The sequence below is a fragment of the Pleurodeles waltl genome, chromosome 2_1 (assembly GCF_031143425.1).
Source record: "Pleurodeles waltl isolate 20211129_DDA chromosome 2_1, aPleWal1.hap1.20221129, whole genome shotgun sequence".
NCBI lineage: Eukaryota > Metazoa > Chordata > Amphibia > Caudata > Salamandridae > Pleurodeles > Pleurodeles waltl.
Genome location: NC_090438.1, coordinates 679,248,204 through 679,265,976, shown reverse-complemented (window position 1 = coordinate 679,265,976; position 17,773 = coordinate 679,248,204). Strand labels below are relative to the sequence as shown.

The 17,773-nt window shown below is 42.0% G+C and overlaps 1 protein-coding gene across 1 annotated transcript in view; it reads right to left on the bottom strand.

The window, feature by feature from the left end:
• The window catches only part of APCDD1 (APC down-regulated 1), a 95,272-nt gene that overhangs the window by 35,996 nt on the left and 41,503 nt on the right, over positions 1-17,773 (bottom strand). The window contains exon 3 of the mRNA XM_069216493.1: positions 14,589-15,120. Coding sequence (XP_069072594.1) covers positions 14,589-15,120 — 532 coding nt within the window. The remainder of the gene's footprint in view (positions 1-14,588; positions 15,121-17,773) is intronic.

Genomic DNA, 17,773 nt, shown 5'->3' with positions numbered 1-17,773 from the left:
AACGGCCCAAAAGAAGATGGTGAGGAGATGGTACAGATTACCATTTATGGCAGAACTCCTTAGTGAGACAGACAGTCAGTCTCTCTCTCTCCGCTCTCTTTCTCTCTCTCTCTTCCCTCCACCTCTGTCTTGCATATAGTACTGTACAAAAGCCATCAATTGTAACTCAGTGGGTTAACCATCTTCTGCTGAGGTCTAGGTGCGATCTGCAAGATGTAGGCAAATGGCATTGCACAACTAGTTAAGCTTTCATCATTCTCAGTTTGATAAGCCATCGGGTTGGGTCGGCAATGACACATTTTATTGGTAATGCGTTGAGACGGCCATGGTGTGTTGTAAAAACATGGTTTTATTATTGTTATAGCATTTCCTTATGAAAAATGAAGTTGAGCGTTTTAGAAACTCAGAGAATAAATACTAAGCTGGGGCAAACCATCTTAACAGCATCATTTGACATAAGGCAAAGATCTGAGGCATTCACCTGTTGAAATCTGGCGTGGATAAACTTTATTGTAGATGAGTTGTATCCCAAAAGTATTTAAGGACTGAGCAGTAACTCCTGGAGATGTTTACTGCTATTGAACATGGTTGAGTCTTTAACTACCTTTGTGTTATGAAATGTCTGCAGAGCTTATGAAAAAACATAGCGGGAAGCTGCAAAGATGGTGAACGACAGAGACAGGATCATGGAAAGTGGGATGTTTTAGCACCAGGCCGAACCCAGATTCTGCTGGAGTGCATTAAAATGCTACTTCCACAAAGAGAATTCAAGAGGCGTAGGCAGAAGATCATGCAACCGGTCAAGATTGTTTCATCTGTATGAGCAACAGGCATCCTTCAGACATGGGCTAGCAGACAATGAGACCTGTTGGAGTGTGTGCAATAGCTGGGTTGCCCAATGATTCATTTGTAAGGGAAAAAACACAATAAGTGCAATGGCCCAACATTTTTAGGAGCCCACCAATGAAGCTTCAGAATATCAGGGTTGCTGAATACCACGGCCGTCAACACTCGGTTCCTTCTCATGCCTCTTTTTCCACCATTCTACACTTCCTGTCTTCTTTATTTCATTTATGCAGGCACTTTTTTTTCTTTATGCGTTGTACCTTTGTCACTGTTTTCCAATATTTTATGCCTTCTTTGGTTCCTCATTGTCTGCCTTTCTGTCTCTTGTGCAGGATCAATGCCGAATTATTAAATTAAGCCCTGGTCCCCAAAAAGGGTGCCAGTCCTCACCACCTGAACCAGTGGTACGAATGAAGGATACTGGTCTCGTGTAGGGCATAACTTCATGCCCACAAGTGTCGCTGTACTCATAAGATACCACTAACTCTTGCATTAAAGGCAACAGTTGAAGGGATCCCCATACTATGCGCTGCTAATGTTTCAATATCACAAACACATCGTGAGCAGAGGTGTAAAAGATGGCAGAAGCATTAGGAATCACCACTGTTTGCCATGTGCTGTTTGTCATGAGGTAAACCTTTGTCTGTCGCCTCTGACGCCTCTCATTTAGCTGAATTAACATCTAACTAATGCATTTGTTGATTGGCTGAGAGCAGGCTCACACTTCACTTCGAAAAACATGAATGGTCAGCTTTGAATTCCACCGCTCTTGTTGCTCTGAGTAGAGTTATGTATGAGCCACAACAGTAAACTAGCGTACCCCTCTCTTCCTGACTTTAGACCCACTAACTAGTACGTTTATTACATATTGTGTTCTGTTGGACTACATTGTCTATAAATATTGTTAAAAAAACCTTTGCTGTCTCTCTGCAGAATTTCAAAACATGCTTGGCTTGAAAGCATGGCAGTATGGATGGTTCCAGTTTCCTCTAAGTAATATTGACTTTCTGGATTACAAAGATGATGCAATTTTGCTCTGACATTTCCAATGCTTGACAAGTGCAAGAACAACATTTTTGAACGACATTTTTTGGCCAGTGCCTACTGTAAAAATACCATTTTACACACAAACGTTTGACCTATCTAATTTGGAAATGTTGCCGTGATATCACACCTGTGGTGGTGCAATCTCAGTAATCCGGTCTGTGAGTGGCTGTGTGGGTCTGTGAGTGGGTGAGTGTTTCAGCATATCGATGATGGTGTTCCACTTTTTAAATGGAGGCTGCAGTTGCTTCTTGTCATCTGCATCCTACACTTGGGATTTATAAGGCAGTTGCCCGGGTCAGGCTATACTGATCCTAAGGGGCATCTAAGTGAGAGCCAACAAATGTGTTGCAGTTCAATGCCTGTCTGCAAACAGTCTCAGGGAGCTGAGCTTTTAACAAAGAAAAAAGGCTTCATGTCAAAGCGACAATGAAACCTACAGAAACAGTAAGACTTCCTGACACACCTGGCTAGTTCTGACATAATTAAACCTAAGTGAGAAAAACTTCTGAGCCATTGATCAATTACTTTTTTGTTTGTTTCTATATCCAAGAGCCCACCGTCCCTTTCATGCCACTGCAGTGCTCTTTCGACATATATGTAAAAGTGCCAACCCTAGTAGAAATAGCCGCCTTGTGAGTTCTTGTGATAAAACCCAGCTTCTCCATAGGCGTTATTTATCTACTTACCTAGGTAATTGGGTGACTTATGTGTCTTTATTTAGTTATTTATTGATTTTATTTGGAGTTTTTTTTGTTGAGCTCCCCCCACTTTCCAATAGTTTTAAGTTCTACTAGATAAAAAGAGGAGACGTGGGACAAAATAGGCAAGAGAGTTTGCTGCAGGGTGTTAGCTGTGTTTTGTTATTAGTATATGTATCACGCGCTATCACTCAGGAGGGTGGCAGTTGTATTTTTAACAGCCATTGTGACTCACTGAGCGTTTGTTCTCAGATGCTGAGGCTATTGCTCATTGAAAAGTTGCCCACCACACCTAGACCGCATGCCTCGATTCTGGGGCTGCATGCGATTAAGGTCTGCAGGCTTCGCGGGGGTGGTGTGTGGGCCATTTTTACTGCTGCTGATTAAAGTGGATGTCTTCTGTCTTTCTCCTCCTTCATTTCGCTAATTGTGGTAACATTAAGACTAACTATGCTCTGTTTGAAGAGTGATGGTTTGTCAGATGTTCCTTTGTCTTAAGAATGGTTGTAGAATGTGCTCTCCTCTGTTGATCACTAAAATAGAATGTGCTCTCTTCTGCTGATTACTAAAATTGTTAATGCACTCACATTAAAACTTTGCTGATGTGCATTCGAGGCCTTCGGATCACAGAGGGCACTTGTAGCGAGACATGCAGAGGAAATTTTCTAGATCCAAAGGCATCAATTGGAGGTGGCATTATCCTTATGGTGCTGTTTGTTTACTCTTTTGATTTCACCTATCTGACTTCTGGTATTTGAACTTAATATACGTAACTTATTCTATGTTAGTAGCTAGGTGCATGTACACATTGTAAATCACTGTTAATTAATATGTTGGACCCTGGACTTCCTTTGACCTGGCAAAATGGCTGAGGTGGGGGAGGGGAATAAGACGTTTTAAATATAATTGCCAAACATGTCCCTTGTTTGTTTGCTTTGTACGAGAGTACATGAGCTATACAAACAGTGATTTCCTACGGAAATGGAAGACTGTACCATGGATTTACCGGCACATTTTAGCTTCGGTCTATTATACAAAAATAGCATTTTAATTCTTATTGTTAGCCTCTCCAAGCCTGACTCACTTGCCAAGTGTGAAATTTTACCTGAGTCTGAGGCTAGTTCACTTTACAGTTTTATTTCTTTCAAGTTTAGATGGGCATCACTTTAGTCAACCTTATGAAAGTTTTTTTTTACATTATTAGATAGTTTTGCACGCATTTGTTTACACTCTGGGACTTCACCATGCGCTTTTACACCTCTCAAACTACAAATGTGTTTGGGTGTGTGGCTTTGCAGCACTTTCCACTAACATGACTTGAACGCATCTGTCACACTGAGTAAGCTCTGCTCAGTTTGATCCAGGGCCGGCCATTATCTGTGATGCAGTATTTAACGGGAAGATGTAGATAATAGTGTGAAGACGTGCCTTTGGATATAACATCCTGATCTCTGCGGAATGTAATTTGACCAATACATATCTACTTGTTTGCATTTATACAATTAGATTTTATCAGAAATGTCTCTAAATTAAGCAAAAACTGCACTTGTTCAGAAAACGAAGCTGATCCATTTTTCTCTACGTTTGTTATTTAAGTAATATATAGTATGGAGCTATCAGGGTATATGGTACACACCATCATATAGCACATAAAAAAAATTGCGACAGGGCAAAAATTAAGCATAATTGTCTTGAACAAAAGGGAGTGTACAAAACAGTTATCGTTCCAAATTTATTCCGGCCCTCCTATATAATGGTTTGAAGTAAGGTAAATATAGGAGCAAACTGATTTGCACATTTTTTTTCTCTACGAAATATCAAACGGAACAAATACTTTTACTCTGCTTTCCAAATGTGAACAGCTGTATTAAATTTGGGCACAATCAGGTTTCTCGATGTCTTGTTAAAGAGCCAAATGTTTGCTCCATGTTTACCCTTGACATAAACCACAGTGTAATATGGATTGGTGCAAACAGCATAAAAGGTGTACAATGTATTTACTCTTTATTTTTTACCTGTACAGTTTTCCCAACCAATACCGCGCCCCATTATGTCTCTGTGTTACGATCTTAATCAGTTCTGTCTATTTTACCCTTCCCAACCAAGACAATGGGGAACTTCAGAGAATGGGGAGAACGTCCTGGTGAAATAAAATCATATGGCATGTCCCTGCGATTATTTTATGCTTTTGTGATATGCATATTTGGTTTGAAATTGCTGTAATGAGAGACAAGTCTGAGCATTTAGGGCCATATTTATACTCCGTTTGCGCCGAAATTGCGTCGTTTTTTTTGACGCAATTTCGACGCAAAACTAATGCCAACTAACGCCATATTTATACTATGGCGTTAGAGGCGAATAGCGCCAAAGTTCCCGGAATGTGCGTCATTTTTTAGCGTGAACCCCTTCCTTGCGTTAATGATATGCAAGGGAGGCGTTCCCGTCTAAAAAATGACTCCCAGGCCTTTACGTGGTATTTATACTCCCGGGCAAAAGAGACGCCCGGGAGTTGGCGTGGCTAAAAACGGCGCATTTGCGCCACTTTTTAACGCCTGCTCAGGGCAGGCGTTAAGGGGCCTGTGGGCTCAAAATGAGCCCACAGGTGCCCTCCCATGCCCCCAGGGACCCCCCCTGCCACCCTTGCCCACCCCAGGAGGACCCCCAAGGATGGAGGGACCCACCCCAGGGACATTCAGGTAAGTTCAGGTAAGTATAATTTTTTATTTTTTATATTTTTTTTTGGTGGCATAGGGGGGCCTTATTTGTGCCCCCCTACATGCCACTATGCCCAATGACCATGCCCAGGGGACAGAAGTCCCCTGGGCATGGCCATTGGGCAAGGGGGCATGACTCCTATCTTTACAATGATAGGAGTCATGTTGATGGGGGATGGGCGTCGAAAATAAATGGCGCAAGTCGGGTTAAGACGATTTTTTCGACGTAACCTGACTTGCCCCATTTTAAGACGCCCATGCGCCATTTTCCCCCTACGCCGGCGCTGTCTGGTCTACGTGGTTTTTTCCCACGCAAACCAGGCAGCGCCGGTCTGATTGCGCCGTCTAACGCCATTCCATAAATACGGCGCCCGCATGGCGCTTCAGAATGGCGTTAGACGGCGCAAAACTTTTTGACGCTAAACTGCGTTAGCGCAGTTTAGCGTCAAAAAGTATAAATATGGGCCTTAATGCATGAACCAGTTACATGTCAAATGTACGGCTCTTGCCCAGGTTTCTGGACATTTACTACCGAGCGAACATTTATTGTGATTGCTCTTCACGACAAAAGGCAAATGAGGACTGCGTTTTAACTACAGGATGGGTTGTTTGCAGGCTGCTGACAGGATGTGTTTGATGAACCACAAACCACCTACCTGATTCTAATGTCACCTTCATTGACATAGAAAGGAGCTGGGTTAGCAATCACCATTGTAGCTGTATTTAGCAATGCCAGCGAAAAATGCTGGCCTACCTAAGGTGGATACCTGAGCCAACAACATTGCAGAGCTGCTTGGTGGCAACTTGTCTCTTCTCTAGTTTATTGGGAGGAAAACTGCTTTGTAAAACTTTGAGGGCAGATTATCAGTGTGTGCTATTCCAACCTATCTCACATATGTAGACAACAGCGGCGTCCTACATGTGGGAGCAGAATGGGCAACCCCATCCCTTGGTGTGATTGTAGTTTTAAATCACCTTTCTACTGGAAATATATATAGTCTATAAGCTCAAAAGTGAAGTTTTAATTATTTCTGCACAACTATATTTTTTGTTCAAAAAATAATCCTTTTATCTGCAGCACATGTAATTTTCAGGCAGAACCTTCACACCAATTCAGACTTGTACCTATGATCTGCGGTGCTGCGTGCATATGTAGTATTTTTAGACAGCAAATTTGATTTTGCAATCTTGTGGCAGCATCTCTGCAGCAATTTGGAAGAAAACCAATTACATTTCTCTTAAGCCTGCCTCTGCGGCTTTGGCTTCGCCCAGCCATCTAGCTATCTTGTGTTTTTAATTACAGTTCAATTATATCTCTGCGAGGAATAACTGTGCCAACACATTCAACTTTTAGATACAGTGTGTTCCTTGGTGGGGTAGAGGAAAGTGTTTTCATTGGTGGACTCATTCTAAATTAAAACCGGGGAGCAACTCTTGATTGGAATATCCTCTAGCTGTCCAGTCAAAGTAAATAAAAATGAAATAACCCACATGCTCCCTCTAGCCATTCCTGCCATCTTTTTTCCATCCTTTCTCACCACCTGCTGCGCACTGAGAACTTAGGAAAACAAGTTTATTTAATGTTGCTGTTTTCCGCGGTGCCCAGTTCCCAAGCAAGCCCACAACTCGCGGTTTGAAGCTCCATTTAGTGATTAAACTAATTTTCACTCGGTCCTCTAGGGAGGGACAATTAGGCAAGGCGAGGGGCTGAACTCAAAGGGGCAGCCAAGCTTCGAAGCACAGGAAGGCTTCAGAGAGCTGCAGCATCTGAAACACCTCCCCCCGCGGTGGGGAAATCAGGTTCACACGAAGTGGTGAAAGAAACCTACACCCAGACACCGACTAATTCAGTACAAGTTCTCACATTGATTATTGCATCTTTCTTTTTTTAATGTAACACTTTATTGAAATTCCTAATTTATGTAGCAGCAGAACATCGTGTAACTTACATAATATCTTAACACACCACTTGCATCAGGAGCAAATTATTGTGCCAACTGATGCTATATCAAGCCATGTGCCTACCTCTCAGTGCGCAATTCCCATATCGTTGATCTGCAAACATCATTGCTGATGCCTCAGAATTTAATCGAGGCCCCCTTATGATTATTAATCTTCAGTGACTTTGCATGGGGTTATAGTGGACCAACTGCTTCACTCTTTCTTCTATTCCTACCTAACTACCTATTCTTCTAATATGCCGGCATGCCACGTGTGTGTTTGCAGGGAAAAGGCTCACAACGAATTGCCTTCTCGATAGCAAAAAAAACAACATTTTTCCCCTAATAGTTCAACATTTGGGACAGCGTTTAATGTAACGTTCCTAGTTCTGGGTCATAATTGTTCAGAGTCAGTCTGATTCACATCTATAAATCTGATATAACTTGTGCTAACCCCCTGTTTTATACAGTGTATGAGTAAGATCCCCCATTAATTATTTGGCAACTTTACAACCGTCAGGGTTGCCAACAGGCATCAGTTCCATATTCTGTAAACGATGTTTGCAACATAAAAAGCTGAGAGGAAATGGCCTTCTGAGAAGGAACTCCCTACTATTAGGAAGCATAAAATATAGAAAAGGAACGATAAAAAGCCCATTGTCGCACTCATCCACAGCATCCGTTCAGAAAAAAGCCCTACACATTGGTTCCCAACCTTTTGACTTCTGCAGACCCCCACTTTATCATTACAGGAACCCGGGAACCCCCAATAAATCATTAATAGAATCCGGGGACCCCCTCCACTGACTGCTGGGACCTAATCTGTTAACATTATTTAATTTTCTAAGCAGTCGCGGACCCCCAGAGGAGGCTTCGCTGACCCCCAGGGGTCCCCGGACCACAGGTTGGGAACCACTGCCCTCCGAGGATCCGTGAATGGATCAGGCACAGACCATTTGCCATAGGATCCATTACTAAACAGCGCACTGGACAGACGGATCTTCTCTAACCAGTCACAATGATAACAGACCATCTTGATCCCAGTAAATGTGAATCGCAGTACCATAAATGTCATGTATCGTAAACGTCATCCCGAAACACAAGGAGCTATGTGGCCATACAAATGCCAGAAATAAGCTGATAATTAAAAAAAAAAAAAACAGCATAACATAGCATCAGTCTGCAAACGCAAACCATGTCATCTTCATGGGTTTCAACACAGAGGACCATACTGTGTCACGGTAAGCTTGTTTTTATTTCCGCTGTTCAGACCAAAAAACGATCAACCTTCCAAAAAGAAGTGGAACTTGCACTTTTTCGAGTAGTTCTAGTTTGCATTTTCATTTGAGTTCACACTGTAGCGGTAGGGAAAATGAACTGTAGAAGGAATGTTCTTGTAATCTGAAAACTTGTGCCCAAAAAAGGAAACCAACGATCGTGCTATGGAAGCACCAAGAAGAAGAAAAAGGTGCTGATTACAATGTGGGCACACAAGGGGCTACAGATAGTGCACCCACTAATTACCAGTTGTGCTGGATTCAGCTATTAATGTGTGTACAATCTGCACCCGGTTCAAAGTCGCAGACCTCAAAATAGGGCCTAGCAGATTTCATGTCATCATGAGCTCTGAGCCGCACTAAGCATCATTTTGTGCTATTGTCCCTGCCCCTGATGTCTACCAGATTTTACTGGCAAATGTTAGGAGGCCAAACTCCCATGAGGAGTGCAATTTTTCCAGAGATGTAACAACATTTGCAAAGCCCACATCCAGCTCTTGGCACCGAATAACAGATGTTTATTGTTACCCAAGTCAATGGTACTGATTTTATGAACCTCAAAGGCTGAGTGCACTCACCCTGATTTGAACCTGCAACCACGAGGTCAACATACATTGTTAGAGTGGAAGTATTAGATCACTGACCCACCAGACCCAGTTTCATCTGCATGTGGGAGTTTCTGCCCAAAATGGGATCATTAATCCAGTTGTTATCAGGGGCAAAGTAGGATGGGACAGACTCACTTTGACTAAAAAAGACTCATCTTTAATACCAGACGCATTGAGGTCTACAACGGAAACGTGAAAACAAAAAAGTGAATTTTGCAGTGAAATAATAAAATAATAATTTTGCATTGAAAAGCTAAATGAGTGTACTCATTTTGACGACTATCAAAACAGTTTCTCGGGAAAAGGATACCTCTGCTTTCAAGTAAACTAATTGAATTAACACATACATTTTGCTCTCCCTGGTTCTTCGAAGCAAATTGTATCCTCAAAGAAGGACATTGGTGCTTCATGATGTGGGCCTAACAAAGGACCCCTCATCCTCCTCAGTGCACGGGGCAGGCTTCTGATCCTGGGAGGGGCCCCTCAGTCATCTGTCATCTTCACTCTGCACTGGCCACATTTATTTTTAAAATACATCCGGCTTGCTTTTTTGCACACCAGTTTGGGCCTGGGGGGTACCCTCCAGGTACTTCACAGGACGGCCCTCTCAAATTTTGTTACACCTCTGTTTCATGAATATCCTATACGACACAACTTTCTTCAATGTTACCTTCCATTTCAATCTTTCTCAATTATGTACCATTTGGCAACTGGCATGTACGATTTCTGCTTCTTTTTTTTAATTTGTGCAATTTCTTTGGCATTGCCAACCCTGAACAATAACAGAACAAAGCCAGTCAGTTACGTGAGGCACTCTCAACAATGAAAGGCACTGTTAAAACTATTGCTGCTACAACTTAAAAAAATATCTCTCCTTTCACATGTCTTTATGAAGAAGGTACAGCAAGTGCTTAATTCTGCCACTGGAGGAACACAGTCAAACCTGCCTCCTGAAAGTAGAATGTGGAAAACACAAAAGGGATGAGTGATATTCTTGCAAAAGTCTCAGCCGCCGGCAATCGCTCAAGCCACATTCCAGTTCATTGCTTTCAGTTCACTATGCCTTTTCAGAGGGAGACTAGCCATATGCAAATCAGCCTTGGTCCCGTCTCAACAGGAACAGATAAAACAACCTGACCTGCTAGGTCATCACCCCTGAATAAGAACACAGGTAACGCAATCATAGTTTCAGTCTAGTTAGACCTCATCAGTGAGGTGTACACCTCACTGATGAGGTCTAAATATATCATAATCTGTTTTCCTATCAAAATGTTATTTTTCTGCATTTGGGACTGAGAATACATCAATTTGTTCAAGGGTTAACACTGTACAATGAGGTTCAAGAACCTATGAATTCAGTGAACAAGGCACTACTGCAGCTAGTGTACAAGTGATGTGCCATATACTATCCGGAACAGGCAGACACTTGTCCCCCATCCAGGAGACTAAGGCCCATATTTATACTTTGTTTGCGCCACATGTGCGTCATTTTTTTACGTAAAAGTGGCGCAAACTTCAAAAATGCAATTATATTTTGTACGTTTGCACCACTTTTTCGTCAAAAAATGACACAAATGCGGTGCAAAAAAAGTATAAATATGGGCCTAACTGCTTTGTGCCACCCCTCCAAACTCAAATAATTCTATTTGATTAGTCCTCTAAACTTATTTCTCCATTTCTTCTTCTCGCTCCCCAGACCTTTTCTTTGTTGTGTCATTCTTTCAGTGCTGGGAAAGCTCATAGGTAGTGCTTAATTTGAGCCGGCTGTTGCATGTGGGGCCCACCAGCACTAATTTTTGGGGACCTGCAGTCCCTTTTCTTCATCAAACTTTGATCCAGAGCAGCAGAGAGAAAAACGCAACAGGAGGACAGGAGGAGGAAGAGAAAGACAAAGACAGAGAAACAGTGACAAAAGGGAGAAAGCAGGGATGAAAATGACCCGGTAAGATTGTAATAGAGGGGCTGGGAGTGTATGGGGGTGAACGGAAGAGGCATGAGGTGTTATCAAGACTACACAGTCTTGGTATTCAGCAGTCCCGACATTTATCAGTACTGATTACAGGCTTCTAAGAAAAGCTGTGGGCACTGGCCCTTACTATTTTACAAAGTTAGTACTGCTCATAGGTAATAGTGCCCTTTATAAAACATGCATACTGACAGTCATGGACCTCATTTAGGGGTCGCCAGCGGTTGCAGCTGCAGCACCTGGCTTGCTCCTTGCGACCCCTGGCACTGCCTTTCAGACCCCTGGCATCAGAGGTGGCAAATTCAGTGCCAGCAACAGTGGCAGCTCATCCTCATGGACGTCAGTTGAGACTCCACTCTGTTTTCTGTAAAAAAAAAATGACTACACTAATAGTGAATAATAATGGACTTCTCACTATCAGTATAATAAAAATGGAGTACAATTTGCTGGAATAGGTCCTTCCATGGTAGCTGATGTAAGTAAAAAAAATGCTTTTAAATGTATGTTGTGTGCGTGCTTGTGGGTGAGAGTGTGTTTATGTGAGAGGGAGTGTATGTAAGTGTGAATTTGTGTATTTGTGTAAGTATGTACGTGTGAGTGGAAGTGGAGATCAAGGGGCGTGTGATGTCACTTTCGCTATCCCTGGCATTTTGATGAATTGACATCTATGTTGACTGTATCATCTCAGTGAGCCAGAGTACACTTATCAAGAGAGTTTGGAATGCCTCAGACACACAAGAGCCCCCACCCTCCATACTGCCACCATCAATTGAAACTGAAGAAGCCTTTGAGGGGAGGGGATGAGGGCCTGAAAGTGCAGGGCTCCCTGTATGCTCTGGGTATGATTCATGTTAACTAATTAGGAGTGAAACACACTCTTTTTTTTAAATAAACTGTTTTATCTGAAGACTATTTTTAAAGTTACCCCCACAAGTCAACATGTGTTCTCCATGCAGTGTTTAAAAAAAAAGAGAGGGAAAGAAAACGTTGCTGCCTCAACGTGGCAGTCATATGTTTTACATAAAATTTCGAGTTTAACAATTAATTGACCATATATATAATTTGAATACAACATTTTGAGTGCTTCCTAGCAGACGTGTGTACTTAGATCAGGTAGTTTCGTTTAAGTGGACAGAACAGGAACACATGAGTATAACTGGTGCAATAAAAAGGAACTATTGGCTTTTAGTAACTGTAACATGAGAAGGATGGCAAAAAATTCTAATACTAATACTAGAAAGAAAAAAAACATTGGCAAAGTAAAGAATTAGCTCACCAGCCTTGGCAATGAAATGCTATTTTTACGTGGGTGTGCACATGTGATCAGGGAAGTAACTGTAATTCACAGTGCAAAAGAGGCAATGGTTGAACTAGAGTCACCCATTTCCCCAAGATGCATGCTGGGTTGACTGGGAATAAATTGTGAACGGCAGCCGGAACAGGTCAAATGATGAACAGGGCTGGCCCAAAGTGCCGTACTTAGGTTATTTAGGAATTGTTTGTTTGAAGACCGGCTAGTTAGAGGCCAGATGTACAAAGCAGCCTTTTCGGCACAGAACAGGTGCAAAAGTAAGTGAATCATAGCCCATATTATTTAAACACACTTTTAAAGTAGCAGATGTGCTTTTCCCCTTTGAAACTATAAAAAAGAAAAACCACCAACTGTGAAATATTAGCTGCAGTAATGCCATGAGCACAGTCAAGAAGAGGTCGCAGTCTTTCATCGGTATGGCTAATAACCTATTCTATACATTCCATCGAACGCCTGACTGCTAAATCTGTTATTCCTTTGCGGCAAACGAGGCCAAGTGCCGGCAATACTAATATTTTTGAATGCTGTGGCATTTTAACATTTTCCTTCAGTGTATGTTTTCACTAAACCGTTGATCACCAGTAACCTGCATGACTCCAAATCAGTGGAGACCGCGAGCCACACTTCTGTTTTCCATGGCAACGCTGCACGCGGCCCAGCAGCATGGCGGCCAGGCCTCCCCTAGGCGCGTTCAAAAGCAGGAAATCCTGTTGTTGTGGTTGGCACGCGCTTGCACGCTTGGACAGCGTGCTTTGAAGGAATCTGATGCCTCTCTCCAACCCGCTTATCAATCCATACAAATTCAACAAACTCGATGGATTTAAATCCGCGGACTTTTTACCATAATACAGAAACGTTTCATCAGTCCCCTAAATAGGGCAAACATGCGTTGCACAACGTTGCTGCATTTTTAACAGAGTAAACATTTTGTGCCCCATTTCCATATTACAGAAAGATTTTGGTAGTACCAGAGCGACATGTATGGTGAACCTGCTGCTAAACACGTTTAACATATTTATTTTTGATAACTATAAATAAACTTGCAATAGAGTGTTTAACATTACAAACCTGGGACTTGAATAACAAAACCTAGTTTGCAGTAGGTTTCTGCGTACCAAATGAAAATGGAATGAAGTAAATTTTTAGTCGAATGCTTCAAATTCGAATTTTGTTTTCTTATCTAGACGCAGCAAAGAATGTATTCTCAGTTTGCATCATATGTTAACGTTATTCGAAACTATAGTTTGACACAAACACTCTTTGTTTCACCTACTAGTTCATAGCTGCAAAACGGGTGCAAATTAATGTACCTTATTAGTCACGAGCGCACCCTTCTTAACATAGGCATCTGACAGGTCCCGATGAAAGGGGTCACCCATTTCTGCTGCTATGTGCTATCGACATCATCGGAAACTGCCACAAAAATTGGGATTCTGTGACTCAAGGACAGGTAATTTCACCTGCAGATCTATCTTTTTGCACACGTTTCAATTACGCAGGAAAAAAACTTGTTGAATCAGACCCTAAACCATTAGTATCATAGCCTCTCCCATCGTTACGAATCCCTAAGTTTATGGGCTGCAATTATATCACATAAAGTAGCAAGTGCAGCATTCTAATTTCTTAACAAAAACGCTGTGCAAGCACATTTTAATAAGATTTTACTTTAGGAGAATTCACGTAGAAGGGCAGCGTTGTTAAATTTCTGGAGCACCATGGAATAGTCCAAGAGTACCATCCGACATCAAGGACACTTCAAAGTAGGGGTTATTCAAAAATTACTGTCCTATCAGTGCACCATATTTCTAACACACTTCCAGAGCAAAAACATAAAAAAATACATTTTGACTGGCTGGTTAGTGCATAATACAATTTTTGCACCACACCAGTAAGTCAATTCAAATGTTGATTTGCTGTATTTACAGTGGTCCATTGATGCGGATATTGGGGCAAAATTGCAATTCACCAGAGCCAAACTGCATAGTATTGGTGCAAAATTGCCTGCACCATTGCAATTTATGCAATCAGGCACCTGTTCTTCAAAAACACTTCAACACATAATTTATTTTAGTACTCGTGGCCCATTTCTTGCTCAGTACAACCCAGAAATTCTCGAGGTGATTTTGTTGTCCACCATGCAGGGTCCCTCACATCACACTACTATCCCCCAGCAAACATACCTTAGCATTTTGCAGAGGAGGTTGGTAACTTGATGGCCGATAGTACATCCTCTGCGTAGCATCAGTGTGGATGTCTCCGAGGAAGAGCTCCTCGACCAAGTGATCCTGGTTGTGGTGCAGGTACTGCTTCTCCACTCTGATTAGTTGAAGTTCATGCATTGCAAAATTTAACGCCCTGACGCACTCGCAGCCATTTTCTTCCCTCCACAAGTCATAAGCCGCATCAGGCTGCCACGCGCTATTAGCGGGAACAAAGCCAGGGCAAGTCCTGTTTACCAGCTGGAGCATTTTCTCCGCTACTGCCTCACTGTGAAAAATGATCTTCACATTGTGGAGCTGGTAGTCAGCTTCGGTGCCCCCTCGAATGATCCACGATGCTTGGCGGAGACGGACTTTGCCTCGTATCACCAAGGTATAGGTAGGGTGCGTACAGTGGTTACCACCATAATAGAACTGGTAGGCTTTGAACGTGTTATTGTGGTAAAATCGATATGACCTGGTGATAAATTCGGGACCGGATCGGACTTCACAGCTGGAGAAAAAAACACAAAGATGGAAAAGTCAGTGAAACCGAGGGCATGCCGTTCATGTCACTTCAACTGCTGCAACGTGCACAAACCTTTGGTGTGAAAAAGGAACATTTATTTGATCATCTCTCCAGTTATTTGTTTACATTTCATCATATATATATATATATATATATGGTTCATGGCTAGGCCTTCTTATTGAATGTTTGCTAATGTTTTCAAAACTTGCATTTCTCAGACCGGTGTAATTGTGAAATCACAGTGCTGATTTCATTTACAGGATATTTAGCTTCACTAAACAAATACAAAAATATTAAACACAGCATTTTGCATCTTTGTTACAGTGCTGGTTAAAACGTTCAGCATACCCACAGGCTAAACCTTGCAGGCCCATCTTGGATGAAACCATCTACCAATTAATCCTTCACATTATGAAAAAATAACATTGTAAGCACAGAACCATGTCAGCAAAAGTTATACTTCCACATTGCACTTTATTTTCTTTTTTATACATGCCATGTTATACCTAATCTAAAGTGCCAATGTACTATAAAAGAAAAGCACATTTTAGAATGCATGATTTTTATGTCTTTATAATGTGCTTTGCATTTAAAATTTGATTTCTAATACACATTGTTGCATAAAACACATTTTAAGTTTTAGCAGGTTTTCCCTACAAAAACACACATTTGTTAAAACATTGGCATACATATCTGAAGTTTCAGGCAAACAGTAAATACTTAATGGGTAATGCTCAAATGCTCTAAATCTTTCCAAATTGTACTAAAATCAATCGATAACTCATGTAATATTAAAAAAACAGAAGGAGTAACATGTGCAATATGGTCCTTTAGACATCGCTGGGTTCAAGCGACATTTAGAAATCTTTGACCTTGTGGTCTGTAAATGTCAACCAAAAGACCTCAATGACAGGGTAAACCCAAATTACAGTTACCCATTATCCTCTCTCTTTCTATGTATACTTATACACTGAATAAACCTAAGCTTAAAGTAACATTATAGTTAGTAGAAATAAAAGGATCTGTTTTTTTAAGTTGTAGAAATTCACTAAAAAAATAAAGGTTAAAGTAACATTATAGGTAGGTGAATATATCAGTGATAACTAACATTTTGAACTAAAAACAAACACAGAATTTCACAAGCTTAAATTCAGCAGCGCTATCTATAACTTGTGCCACCACCATGCACTGTTTATGACCTCTCATCTGACATCTCCAATGACATAATTGATGACATCACTGATGACCTCATTCAATGGGTGTGCTAGTTTGTTTTTCAGTTCACGTAGTGGTGGGTGACTACCATATTATTTTCTACATTGTACTGTACAGCTTAGGTCCACCTAATAGGTGTAATTGTTTAAAAAAACACATGTGCTCCTAATGCACCATAGCTGGGTAGAAGTATTGAACACATTATAAGTGTTTGCATTCAAGAGTAACTCTGTGTGCAAGTGACGGTTGATGTGTCTTCATTATGCTCCACACAACCTTTAGTTCTGCAGAAAAAGTGTTGAACAGAAGAAAGATTCTACATAGTAAATACTAACTTTTGAAAGCAGTCTAGACTTATTAGAGAGAATCGTGTCAGCAGGATAATTTGTACTTACGATAGAAGAGTTTGTGCACCCGGAGAATGCATGCTTGTTTTGTTCCAGAAGATGGGCTATCTGTAAAGTTTTCACCACAGTATGAAGGGTCCAGGTAGTATGATCTTTACAACCTTCAGATCTAGGTTATTTTTAGCAATTAAGGCCACATGCACAAAGCTTTTTTCTCATCGCAAACAGCCAGTTTCATAGAATCGGTCCTTTTGCGACAAGGAAAAAGCATTTTGCGATGCACAAATCCAATTTTGCAAGTCATTAATCTCTTTACCGAATCGCAAAAAGGGATTGCTAGTCGCAATTAGGGGTAGTCACCTCGGGACAGGCGCAATGAGTAAGCCCTGGAGGATGGGGTCCCCAGGGCTATTAATGGCTCAGGGCGGGGGGGGGGGCACACTGCCCCCCTTCAAGATAGGAATCAGCCTGGGGATGGGATCCATGGGGCCTATTCAGACTGGGGGAGTGGTGGGGGCCACGTAGCCCAACTCCTCACAGTATGGATTTTTGGCACTGGGGTCCTTTATAGGCCTGGAGAGGGGGCTCTCGCATCCCCTCTTCCCATACAAATCAATGACAACCCCAAAGGTGTGATCCACAGGGCTTCAAGAGACTCGGGGAGGGGGCTGCACATCCCCCCTCCCCATAAAAATGAATATCTGTCTCAGGGGTGGGCTCCCTGGGGTGTCTAGAGGCACGGAGAAGAGGGCCCTGCTACCTCCCTCTCATAAATAATAAGATCGGCACCAAGGGTGGCTTCCTGGTTCCTCTAATGGCATAGGGATAAGGGGGGTCTGCACAGCCCATCCCTTTCCAAAGACAGCCCTGGTGGTAGGCTCCCCAGGACATAATTTAATGAAATTCGACTTTGCTGCAATTTTATTTTTTTGTGATGCTGCAAGAGTCTTGCAGCATTTTGTGCTGTTTTTTTTGGCCCCAGTGGGGGTCCCTTCACAGGGCCTGGGGGGCATGGTATCCCTACCCTGCCCCCATATATCTTTTTATTTAAAGAACTTCAGGACAAGGGTCTAACT